The sequence below is a fragment of the Sipha flava genome, unplaced genomic scaffold (genome assembly GCF_003268045.1).
Source record: "Sipha flava isolate LNK unplaced genomic scaffold, YSA_version1 240_pilon_pilon, whole genome shotgun sequence".
NCBI lineage: Eukaryota > Metazoa > Arthropoda > Insecta > Hemiptera > Aphididae > Sipha > Sipha flava.
In genome coordinates, this window is record NW_020272885.1 from 190,378 (window position 1) to 203,925 (window position 13,548).

Sequence of the window (13,548 nt, forward strand, 5' to 3'; positions counted from 1 at the left end):
TTTATATTTTATTCCTTTATTTCATACAGTCCATTAACGATAAAATTTATAACTGATGTAATTTTATCAGATCAACAACTGTACTACTGTCAGTTTCCAAATGTTATGCCCCGTTTACACGTGACGATGTGTGTGATCGTTATGTTGATCGGTCTTGTACCGAAATAGACCGAGTCAACGTCTACACGTATTTTATTTGCTTGGCCGAGTGACACATGAGTTCACTACACGATCTACTCGGTTGGCGGTTTGTACACGCCGAGTACAGTCAATTTTGGTAGTGGCGGTAGTCGTTCGGCCGAGCGAATAGAAACGGTTTCTATTCACTCGCACGTGTATACAAGGCATTAGGTTAGAATAGACGAAATCATCGTAAACCCGTTGCATGGAGGGATAAATTCAGGCGGCCAGATAGTTAAACGCGGTGCCGTGACGACGGATTACGCAACGAATGATTGCAACCGATGCGTGGAAGGGGAAAAATGGGCGGCCAGCACAAGCACATACATTGTGGAAATGTCGAAAAAAATAGCATTTTGCTTATTAATTATACCAATACTTCAGCTTATAACTAATGCTGTAATACTCCGATAAACTTGAAATGTTACCAGAATCATCTACACACCAAACTGAGCTATTCGTGAATGTTTCGAGTTAATTGGTTCATTAGTTCAGGCTACAGGGTACCCGACATGATTTTCGTAAAATAAAAGTTCTCTCGTGTAATATACACCGTTATCGCGCGCTGGCTTCTTTTTCTTTTTGTTTAGCTCTGCGCCGCGACCGCGGCAATGCATAGTCCATTTATTGTGTATCTTTTAATAGTACTCCATCACCACCAATAAGATGTTATCCTCAGTGGTGAGATGGGCCATTTAACTCTTTCCGGCATGGTTGTTAAATACTGTTGACCACCTGATTCTTCCACCTATCGTATGGTGGTTAATAGTGTTAACCACCTATAAAATATTTTTTCTGATTTTCCCAGTTGGATTTCAGCTCGATTCGATCAACTCAACATCGATAGTACGTAATCCAACGGCATCGTACACACTATCGATCACGGTCGATGCATGATCCAGACCGCCGTGGTTACAAGCTTTTAGATCGAGACCGCCTAGTGTGAATAGTCAATCGCTGCGCTCACCTCGGCCATATCCATTGTTTTTTTAACACTTTTTTATACTTTGAGGCAACGTGCAGATAGAACTTGACTGATTGTGACCGGCAGTGAGAACTGTACATCATAATCCTTGACAGTGAACGGACCGAACCGAGACCGCTAGCGTGAATCGAGCTTTAGCGTTGCTGACCACCAAAACCAATTAAATCATGTATCACTAAATAGCATGTGATATATCAATATTTAATATTACTTAACATATGTTAGGTGTATCAAGTATTCTAAAAATATAAACGTTAAATTTTTAATGGATGGTTTTTCCATCGACTTCCACAATTATTGAATCGGTATACTGTTTAAATATTTACTTATCATATATTTAACCTATTTTGCCGTTTTCAACAACTTACTTACTTCCCTTCACGTTTAATGTCATTTTCCGTAGTCAGCTACACTAACCACCATGCAGTTGATGTTTGTATTTATATAGTTATTATATTAAATTTTATATACTTTAATAATTTTATTTGATTTATATTATTTATTATACACTCATTTTATAAATATTATCTTCAATTTACCCTTCTGGTAAGTAATTACACATTTAGATTTATTTAATTTATAAATTACATAAATTGTATAGAAACAAATATTACTTCGTTTTAGAAATGTCCTGTCGTACTAGAAGTTTGAGTAAAAAAGATATTGAAAAATGTTCAATGTTTGAAGATATACCGTCAGAGTCAGATTTAGATAAGAAAGAAACCAATTCGTTCAATTTGGACTTGTTCTGTATGCAAAATAAATTTATGCATGAGAAAAGAATCCGATTGTTTTCAAGATTTTCATAAAAAATTACAATATACATACTATATATCTTTATAATTTTAATTTTGTAACGAAATCTTTATTTTATTATTTATCGATATTTATTATATCGATACATGCACGGTGTTAGCATTGTTAACCACCTTTTTTGTTAATTTCAAGGTAATAAATTAATTTAAAAATAATTTAATGCTATAATTACGGGTTTGGTACATATATACTTAAAGTTTTATGGAAAAAGAAATAAAATTTCATCAATTTTTTAAATAATTATTAATTATTGGTGTGGACAGAGGTGGAAGTAGGAATTTTTACACCTTAAGTATGCAAGTATACATCGATCAACCATAAAATTATGAAAGGGATATGCCCTAAAACAATATTTTCATCATGCTAAATGAAATTTATGAGTATGTTGGTAAATATGCACTAAATGCATTAATATAATGCAATATAATACTACATATTTAATAAGACACAAAATTACATAATAAGCGAATAACTTATTGCACAGGAATAAAATAATAGAAAAAAAAGCACCAATTACCCTTGTAATTACTTCATTTTATGGGAAATAAAATTCAAAAAATATTTTTCCAAATTTATGTTAAAAAAAATTATAACATAAAATTCTATAGCTGTATCATACTTCATAATCGCTGATAATAATTATCCGAATATTCATGGATATTTAGAAATGAATCATAGAGCATGATGAAAACAAATATATACATAATATATGAATAGTTAAATATTTAACTTGTTAACGACATTACCCCTTAAGTTAAACTGAAACTACACAAAAAAGAAAGTACAGATATGAAAAAATACAAGGTTAAAAATGGTGTGAAAACTTATTAAGTATTCATAATGATTCTAAAAAAGAACATGATATAAAATTAATATGATAGAACGTAATACATATTTATCATGATATTATTAAATAACATATCATATTATGTCTTAGGAAAGAATTACACCAACATAAAAAGAAAAATAAATAAATTGGATAAACTGAAATTTAGAAATTTAAGGAAATTAAAGATAAAACAAAATAAAAACATAGAAGTATATACTAGATCATAGTATTTTGATAGTTGATTTTAATGTAAAATTAAAAAAAAAATATTTAAAATAATAACTCATTTAAATTTAAAATATTTTCTTTAGTATGTCCCTTTGCAAAATGTTTAAGAGTTTAGACTTATAAAAGAAATTAATAAATATTATTTTTGGATAATCACTGAATTTAATTAAGTTTTCATAATAAGCCAAATATACTATGATTGGTACAAATTACAAAATAGAAAAAATAAATAAATAAATACAACCTGTACATATTAATGAAGCTAAACCTGAACTAAATAATAAACTGTTTTTTATATATTGATAAAATACAGGAAAAGTTTATTAATATGTTTATAAAAAAAGATTTAACTTAATGCGCAAGGTAATTAATGAATTGAGACAGTTAACAGATAATTATTTGGATAATGGGACTAATAAATTACAAGTCTTCATCCTCGTCAGGCAATGCAGTTTCTTGAGCCTCCTACAAAATTAAAATTATTAATTTTCATAGGATTTAAAAAATAATTAAAAATAAATGGTTTATACCTTAAGGTCTTGTTCAATTTGGTCTTGCCATTGAGGATCCATTTTTATTTCTGGAGGTACAAGAGCTGGCATAGCAACAAATTCAAGATTGGGATCACCTATCAATTTTCTAGCCATCCACAGAAATGGTTTTTCAAAGTTATAGTTACTCTTAGCACTAATATCATAATACTGTAAAAAAAAAAAAAAAAATTATAGGAATATTTATATTTATAATGCAGTATTAACTTTTACCTGTAAATTTTTTTTGCGATGAAAAACTATTGTTTTTGCTTTTACTTTCCTATCCTTAATATCCACTTTGTTACCACACAACACAATTGGAATGCCTTCACATACTCTTACCAAATCTCTATGCCAATTAGGTACATTTTTGTAAGTGATACGACTAGTAACATCAAACATGATAATCGCACATTGACCCTAAAAAAAAATTATGTTATCATATCTGTTGTTTCAGAACAGAAAATGTTGGCCAACATGTTATACATTAATTATTCAAACATTATTTAAAATCACTGTTTAAGACAATATCAAAATAAAATTTTTTTTCTTCTAAGTAAATGTTCTAAATTGCAATTAACTATTTATTTTAATAGTTTAAATAATAATATACTAATATGAGTATTTATCATAATAAAGAAGTATTTTCTTTAATGTAATCCATTATCATTATTACTTGAATGTAATATCCATCTCTTAGACCTCCAAATTTTTCTTGACCAGCGGTATCCCAGACATTAAATCTAATGACACCACGAGTAGTATGGAATACCAATGGATGAACTTCTACTCCAAGAGTAGCAACATATTTTTTTTCAAATTCACCAGTTAAATGTCTTTTCACAAATGTAGTCTTTCCTGTACCACCATCACCAACCAGTACACATTTGAAAGTAGGTACATCATCTGGTACAATCATTATTACTGGTTTCTATGTAAAATCAAAAATTATTTAATATTACATTTAATTTTAAGTTTCCTAGTAACTAAAAATATATATTTCTTCTTAATTATGGTTAATCTAATTCATTTTTTTTTATAAATCAACATTGTTTTTATTATTTATTACAACAAAAAACTATTATTTTTTTACTCCTATTAGTATACTAATAAAACTATCAATCAAATATCTTAATATTAAATAAATTATAAAAAAGAATCATGCAAGTTCAAATATTATTGAAATGTATATAAATGCAAGATAGTTAAGAAATTAGGATATTAATTTGATCAGAAGAGCAATAAAAAGTAACTGATATCTACCCAGAACTCTTTATTAAAATATTTAATATCCCTATTAATGATTTATTTCTATTATTTAACTATTAAAAAATAAACCAAAATACATGCTAAATTATTCACTACTACAAGGAAAATTTATAATAATAAAAAAAGGTAAAAATTGTTTAGTTTAAATGATCTTAACAATTGTAGTTTTAAAGTTAATAGTATTAACATAACATTTTATTAAACCTTAACATATTATGCTTATATTTTAATAGTGACCTTCGAATTTATCTTATTTATGTTTATTAAGTTAAACATGTTGATGATTAGGGAGAAAAAATATATAATTACTTTTTTTTCCAAGAAGTTAAACAGTGAAAATGAAAATGTCAAGCAATTAGGAAATTGTTTAGTAATGAAAAAAATATTAACTTATTATTTATTGATAAGACCTAACCTTATAGCAAAATTGAAAATTTTAACTAGGCAAAATATTAGTATATTTTGATACAGTAAAAATAAAGCTATGATAAAAAATAATGATTTAAAAAGTTCCTAAAACTAATTTATAGTATAGATAATTACTTTTTATACTATTGGTTGTATATACAGTATATTTAGATATAATAAATCACATGGTTTGGAGAAAAATTGTCTTGCATATAAGTTTTTTAAAATTAATCAATAAATAAAAAACAAAAAAAATAAAATTATTAAATCAAACGACTTATAATTAATGTTGGTTAACTAGTTGAGATCACAAAAACCATAATACAACCGGATATTTGGAAAACAAAAATTTAGAATAATGTACATACATAGCTAACATTTACTAAAATGATCCCATAGTTAATTTAAAACTCATGACATGCAATAAAATGTATTTTGAAAAAAAAGTAATATGATTGTTACTTACATGTTAGATGTGTTCGCAAGTCAAGATTAAGAAAACCAATAGACAATGCCGGAAAATTCTGTAACGGATTCCAACGGTCTAGTCAGTGTCGTGAAAAAACACGCTCGTGATTGTGAACAAGGAATGATGGCGTCAGGGGATCGCCTCGGATGCCGCTATCACGTCACAACCCGCCGAACAGCAAAATGGTCACCATGTACAGTGTCGCCATTTATTTATAATACGAATCAAAGATGCCATAAATTTAGTTTGTAATTTTAGGCGCCATTACAGTTTTATAATTATGTTGTGGTCCATTTGATTGAGTTGAGCCAGTAAATGTAAATTACTTTGAGATTTCGCGGCATTATCGATTATTCGATAATGTAATATTTTTCTCGAAAAAGTTTAAATTTGTAATACAATTTTGTATTATTTCGAGTCGACTAATAATACTTGTAATTAGTTAACTAACTATAACTTAAAGTAGGAATAATACTGTTTTAGCTAAAAATCGAAAACATGATTGACTACCCATAATCCGGTACAGTTAGGGCTGGCTCAAGGTATAGGTGATCTAAGCACCTTCCTAGAGTGACACTTTAGTAGGGGCGTCATTTTTAAAATTGACTCGAATATTTTTTAGTTCTATTGATATTTTTTAAGAAAAATATTTAAATGAATTCATTTTTTGAAAACCACTTACGTATAAAATAAAATAATATTGTCTAAAGTTATTATATTACTTATTACTTTATATTACGGCCTACGCTGGGTGTTTTCAATTATTCAGAAAATATAAATAACCACACAATCACTTCCGTGATATCTGATAATCGCGATAATGATGGGTTTTGAGTAATAGTAATAAAAATCATTTTTAAGTCTTTACATATAATTTTATCCATAAATAAAAAATTAAAACATTTTTTATGTAGATATGTCACATAAAAAATAGGGGAGGTGCTAAATTAAAATAAGAGCTCAATTTTTTTTTCTAGAAGCGGCAAAATTTGATTTTGTCTTGTGCACTATTTTTGCTTGGGTCGGTCCTGGGTACGGTTGTCCGATGTTAGTCTTGGAAAAGGCGTAGTTAGCATTCGATAGGTTCATAAGAATTATATTTAATTTAAAAATTCACTCAATATTATGGTTTACAAATCCAGACAAAAACATCAATGGGCGATATTCAAATATCAGTGGATCTAGTTGCATGTACAAGCCAATAAGTTGGTTCCAGGGGCGTTATTTGGGGGGAGGGGAGAGCAGACTATGGCAAATTCCCCACTCTAAGAAATTTTAAAAAGTCGGCAATTCTTTGTCCGATGATCAAATGCTAAAATCAGTAAATAGTAAATTTTTATTTATGTATTCGGAGATTGGGTCATAAATTAACAGCACAAAAATAGACGAATATACAACGTTTATTAACTAATAGTTATTTTTATAATGCATAAAATACAATTATTTTTTTTAATATGCCATACGCAGGATTCAAAAATGTAATATAATATAATAATATAAAAAACATCACCAACGAATTTTGCCACATTGACTCTCGTGAGGAAAAAAAATGTATAATTAATTAATAAAAATTAATAAAAAATTAATAATTTTTTTCCTGTCTCCATCGTTATAAATTACAATAATTCAATTTTACTCGTATATTACCGAATCAGCATATATCAATAAACGTAGATCGTATAGTTTGCAATCAACTAAACGATCGCGACGTTCTATAACTTTGTAAATTACACTTTTAGCTATTTTTATCCATTTCATTTAATGGCTGCCCCTGATAATTCTATATCGTTTCATTACATTTTGATAAGACACACGGTCGCTTCGATTAAAGTTTCGTGTACACTGTTAGGTATTGTAGCAATATATATATATATATATCTATGACATAAATTTATTAGTGGCCCAATTACCGTATACCTTTTTGAAAAAAAGGTTAATTGTGGCCCAATTCCCGGACACCCTTTATTTTTGGTATGTTATATATTTTTATATTCGTGATCTTTATAAAACAATTTTCGTGATATCGATACCATATAAATTGAGCGCATAATCTATAAATAAACATTAAAATCGTTCCTATTCACCTCAAACTACGGTACATTATATTTGAGATACAATTTTATGTTTTTATAAATAAGTTCTGTAAAGGAAATATACAAATAATAAGCTTATAAGTATTTATTTAATTAGATTCATATTATTATTCCATTAAACCTATTGATAGGTAACTTATAACTTATAGCAGCGGTTCTTAACCTATGGTCCGCGGGGCCCTCTAGGAGCCCGCGATACTCATTTCGGAGTTCCGCGACAGCCCTAACTCATAAAATACAACAATACATGACATGAGTGCATTATTATAATATTGTTGGATTATTATTATTATTAATTTATTTTTCATATATTTTTTTATTATACAATAGATAGATTTTATCTTCATATAATGTTCAAAAACTTGTATCTTACTCGTAAGTATAACATCAAGCATCACATTAATTTAATAAAAATTAAATTTTAAGAATATTAAAAAAAAAAATTAAAACTAAAATAATTAAAATTAAATTACTGAAAAATTAACTGTAATATAAATAATTATAAATATGTATGTTTTGTTATGTCTACTAATAAAATCATTTTTATAATTTTGGTTTTAATAACATGAGATGTTTTGTAAAAAAAAAAAAAGTTATTCTAAAAAAAATTCGTAAGGGGGTCCGCAATTTCTAAAAAATCTTTTATCAGGGGTCCGTGATCTACAAAAGATTAAGAACCGCTGGCCTATAGGATAAGTAAATAAATTAATGTTTTACTATCTTTAATGTTATTATTTGATTGGGTAAATTGAAACGTTTCATGTTCTTTATTTATCATCATGACATCATTATTCATTACTAATCCTTACATGTTTTGTTCCAAAAAAATATTTTATTGATAGTCTATGGTCCATAAATATTAAATACTTAAATATATAGGTAACCATAATTTTTTAAATATTATAAAGTCGGCAAATTTAATCAGTTGCTCCACCCTTTCAAAAGTTGAAATAACGCCCCTGGTTTGGTCTTTTAAGAATATAAATGAAAAGACTTGAGACTTTTTTTCACCAAAACTTTAGAGAAATAACTGTAATCTAGATATAGTCATTGATTGGTCTGAAAGGAACTAAGATGAGTTTGTGATATTTAAATTCATTTACATAATAAAATCATTTATTTTGATTTTAATATTTTTAGCTTATAAGGTTGGTTCATTAATACTTGACATTTTGATGTAAAAATTAAGGATTTTATAATTATCGCAGAACCTTCTTGGGATGTGCATTTGAGTGGTTGGATCTGAAATGGACGAAGTTAGAACTAAAAATGTAAAACTTTGTTAACTCTAATTTTGTTATTATATCTAATTTTTTTTTAGTCAGCGACTCGAGTGTGAAAATAACATAACGCCTCGTTCGTATGATAATTTTGGAAAAATACAACTGGATTGTTTATTTTTACATTTAAGATAATACTCTAAAAATAATTTGAAAAAACTAAGATTTTAAAAACAGAAACTTTTTTTTAAAAAATCTTCATTGTGACGTCACAGTAAGTATATTAGTAACTTCATCCATTTCAAAAACACCCTCCATACAGGATCAATTTATTTTGCAAGAAGTTGAGAGAGGTGATTAGAAATTTTAGTTCGATTACAAATTATGTAAGTTAAGCAGTTAGTAGCGAAGTGTAATCTAATTGTACCATAATTGATTATTAGATGTAGTTTAGTTTTTCAATTTGCCTGGACGTAAACATCGTCATTAGTCGCCACCCACCCGTCTACCATCGTTTACCACAGCCAAAATGATTAATTATTCTTCACAACTTTAATTTAAAGAAAAAAGCCAGTGGACAAGGCTATAACCATTAGTTAATAGTTGAGAGCATGGTGATTATATTCGGTTAGTCGTATCATTTATTATTTTATGTTAAATTGAATATTCCATTTCTTCTCCAGGGAGTAAGAAATTAAAAAAAAAAAAAAAATGGTGTAACGATATTCGGGGGACTATTTGGAACAACTAGTTATAGATATAATATTTATTTAAATACATTTGACCTAAACTACTTAAATTTGAAAATAATAATTGTATAAGTTACAAAAAATACAAAAAATAGTATGATAAGAAAAGAAAACAAAATAATTCGATAGTAAAAGCTAACATTTCTGATAATATTAATGATTTTTAACTATAAACATTAAAATATTGGTAAAAAGATAAGTTTTAAAAAAAGTTAAATATCGGGATGAGAGGTATTCTCAAGCAGTGAAGAAGAAACTGGCAGAGCTTAGAGAATTTTATTAAAATAGGAAAAATGTAAATGAAACAGATGTAAACTGTCACAAATAGATGCGTCGATCATCTAGGTAAAGTTGTGAACTGAAGACTATTGTATTATACATGAACCTAGAAATCTTCACAGAACAATACAATTTGATTTTTTTTTTTTTTTTTTATAATAAACTAACTATTAACTAAGTAACTAACTATTTGTTCAATAATAAGTTACTATTTATTTTTTTATTATATACCATGCATTAATGTAATGATTATTACTTATTATTCATTAGTAAATATTGTTTTTAATTATTAATTATACTTTTACGTTCTACCATTGATTATAAATTTATAATACTTATTTATGTATATATATATATATATATAATTACCTACCTCATTATTTAAAAAAAAAATAACTTTCAGATTCAAACTTATTCGTAAATCTTATATATCGTATCTTATATTATAAATCTTATATCTTATATAGTATATGAGTTTAATTAGGAATATAAATATTAAGGAAAAAAATAGCTCGTTTACTAATTATTATAGATTATAAGTTATAATTAAGGTGCATTTTTGAAAAATGCTTTTTGGTAGTAGTACATTATATAAATTAAGTCTTAGTACATTAATTTTATTTATACATAAATACAGTGTATTTGACGATAAAAGTAATATGAAATATTTCCAATTTATTACCATGTATTTAATTCGGGTTTTTTATCTGTAAAATGACTTAAATATTTACACTTATTTTTTAAAAATTAAAATTTTTATCATTTTTTTCCCGCGCATGTGCAGTAAAATAATTTTTTTAAAAAACAACCTCTACTTTTGAGTTTATATTTGGATTACATTAATTTTTTTAAACAACTTTGACTCATATAGTTTTGTTCTATCTCTAAAATAAACTAATCGAGAGCAAGTTAAAGTTTTGACTCACGAAATGTGTATCTATCGTAATTTTCAATAGTCTATTTACGGTTTTACAATAATTTATGTGGTTTTTTTTATAATTTTTCTGAAAAATTAACTATGCTGTTTACTCAGTGTTATGTTTATACATTATTTACACAAGAGTTAATTAATTCAATTCAAATAAACTCGTACATGGCAATTGGGTAAATTTTTGGTTGATTAACGAAATTATTCTAAACAAATTTACACATATTATTTTAAATTTTATTAATCTGAAAAACAAATTTTTGATTTTAATAAATTATTTATTTATAGTCTAAAGGTGATATGGGCTTATCATTTTGATTTTATTTCTACCAAAATTATCTTGATTCTAAACGTCTTTTGTTAGAAGGCTTAGATTATTTTATCTTAATAAATTTAGTTGAATCTAATCTAATATTACGGTTACAATTTCTAAATGTACCCCCCTACATTTATGTAATGGTGAAATGATCTTAGATGTGTTTTGGCATTCGTTTGCAATACATATGTATTGTTTGTTTATACATATTATACAATGGCGAGCTTTAGTGAAAAAACAGATATTCTATTAATTTATGGTGAATACCATAACAATTTATTTAACACAGCAAATATGTATACTGAACATATAATTCTGATCAATATCAACTACCTCACAACTTTTTTGTGCGAATCGAGGTTAGTTGAGAATACGGATTATTCACTAGAAGAGCTTGTGATGGCAACCGAAATCTAAGACAACAGGTATACGAAGACAATAATAAAGATAAATTACAAGTATTAGCATACATTTATTTAAATCCTCGTTTTTCCGTAAGACAAAAGGTGGGGTTACAAATGTACAATTGACAAGGGAGGTCAATAGTCAGTATACATTTTGTTGAGAGTATACTACGACTTCGAGTGTCTGAATATAGACATTTTTATGATTTTTATTTAAAATATTTGTGAAATAATATTATAGAAGACGTCATTCTTACAGGACCAGCAAAAAAAAGAAATAGCATTTATTCCAAGAACTCCTATGATTCCTTCTGACTTGTCGTTTTTTTTCCAAACAGCTTTAATTCTCTGTTAAAGTTTCTTTTGCAATTACGATAAACAAAGCTCAAGGTCAAACATTCAGATACGTTGGTGTAGATATTCGAACAGAGTGCTTTTCACATACGTGGGATTTTCTCGAACTGGGGACCCGAATCATAATCATAAAATCATATCATCTTATGATTTTAATTTCAACAGGAGGTAAAATAAAAAAATTCATATACTCAGAAGTTTAATACAATTTTTTATCAACCATAAATTACTCATCATTTCTTTTGTATCAGTATTCATTTTTAATAAAAATATATTTGTCATTAATCCCGCAAGAAACTTTTCAATACGTTTTAATTAACCGTTTTTTTTTTATTAACTTGCCGATATTATTAAACGATAGAATTTGAATAAAAAATTCTTTATATCATCGTCTGAAGGCAAATTAAACAACCAATCACGCGTGAAGCCGTGATGGATCAGCTAGCATTAACAAAAAATTTAAATGCTTAAATTTTTAATTCTTAACGAAATATACATTTAAATAAATTGATACCATCTACTGATCTTTGAAAGGAAAATTGATTATCTATTAAATTATTATTGTTAATACCAATAAGGCCAAAATTAATTTTAAAAATTATAATTAATTACATTTAGTATTTCTCTACGAAGTGATTGAAACTTGAGAAAATACAAATATATATCCTTGAATTTTCAAAATAATGTTGAAGGGAGTATACGACCTATATGTAATACGTATATGTAACATAATACACCCGATGGCAGTGTTTTTCAACCCATGGGTCGCGACCCAAAATTGAGTCCCGATATAAATATTTATGAAAATAATTTTAGCTGTACATTTATAAATATTTAATTTATGTTTTATTTAATATCCCTACGTTAAATAATAATGTGAAGTTTCGCTAGTATTGTAAATTCTACAATGTAGAATATAGGCCTCAGACATCAATATATTTTTAGTAACGTTAGGACACTATTGAAGTATTTATAGTGCATTAATAACGTTTGAATTATTATTTTATTATATCGGTACATGTGCTGATGACTGTCGATGTGGTATCGGTCGATTTTCCATACCTTTAGGCAATGAGTAGTAGATCGAGGCTACTAATTGTTCAAGCCATAAATTTGTCGTACAACGACCAGTCCAACTAATGGCGTAGATATATCGATTTTTCGAGAAACTTCTACGGCTCCACCACCTTTATGATTATGGTCGGACCGGAAAAGCTATTACGTCTTCGAAATGCTTGACGGTACGCCTGCAACTTTCAATGGGGTTTTTGGTATGCGGCCACATTACGTACTCCGTATAGTCGACATTCAAATTCCGAGAACCAATATCAGTCTGCTGTAACCGAAGATTGCAGGCTCTATCCGGGAGCAACTTACACTTTGCTGTCAAAGAAGTCGACCATCTAGTGTTCGTCACACGTGCTTAAGCATTGTATAAAAAAAGGGTCTAATATATGGTGTCAAAAACTGAGTTAAAGCAGGGAGATT

The 13,548-nt window shown here is 27.5% G+C and overlaps 1 protein-coding gene and 1 long non-coding RNA gene across 2 annotated transcripts; one reads left to right on the forward strand and one right to left on the reverse strand.

The window, feature by feature from the left end:
* Nucleotides 1–1,674: 1,674 nt before the first annotated feature.
* On the forward strand, nt 1,675–2,854 carry LOC112684094. The gene is made up of 2 exons (XR_003148649.1): nt 1,675–1,711; nt 1,790–2,854. It is a non-coding gene; the product is annotated as an uncharacterized LOC112684094 (long non-coding RNA).
* A 458-nt stretch (nt 2,855–3,312) lies between these two features.
* LOC112684093 (GTP-binding nuclear protein Ran) lies at nt 3,313–5,855 on the reverse strand. The gene is made up of 5 exons (XM_025555413.1): nt 5,715–5,855; nt 4,248–4,502; nt 3,803–3,991; nt 3,569–3,739; nt 3,313–3,503 (listed from the first exon to the last, which is right to left on the reverse strand). Exons 2-5 carry the CDS (start codon nt 4,488–4,490, stop codon nt 3,459–3,461), a joined length of 648 nt encoding a protein of 215 aa, XP_025411198.1. The 5' UTR covers nt 4,491–4,502; nt 5,715–5,855; the 3' UTR covers nt 3,313–3,458.
* Nucleotides 5,856–13,548: the final 7,693 nt, after the last annotated feature.

Excerpts from the sequence above, each read along its gene's own strand:
- LOC112684093 (XM_025555413.1), bottom strand. The coding sequence starts at position 4,490 with ATGATTGTACCAGATGATGTACCTACTTTCAAATGTGTACTGGTTGGT. Across the intron at positions 3,992-4,247 it reads GAGATGGATATTACATTCAA|GGTCAATGTGCGATTATCAT; the intron begins GTAATAATGATA and ends ATTTTTTTTTAG. Across the intron at positions 3,740-3,802 it reads ATCGCAAAAAAAATTTACAG|TATTATGATATTAGTGCTAA; the intron begins GTAAAAGTTAAT and ends TTTTTTTTACAG.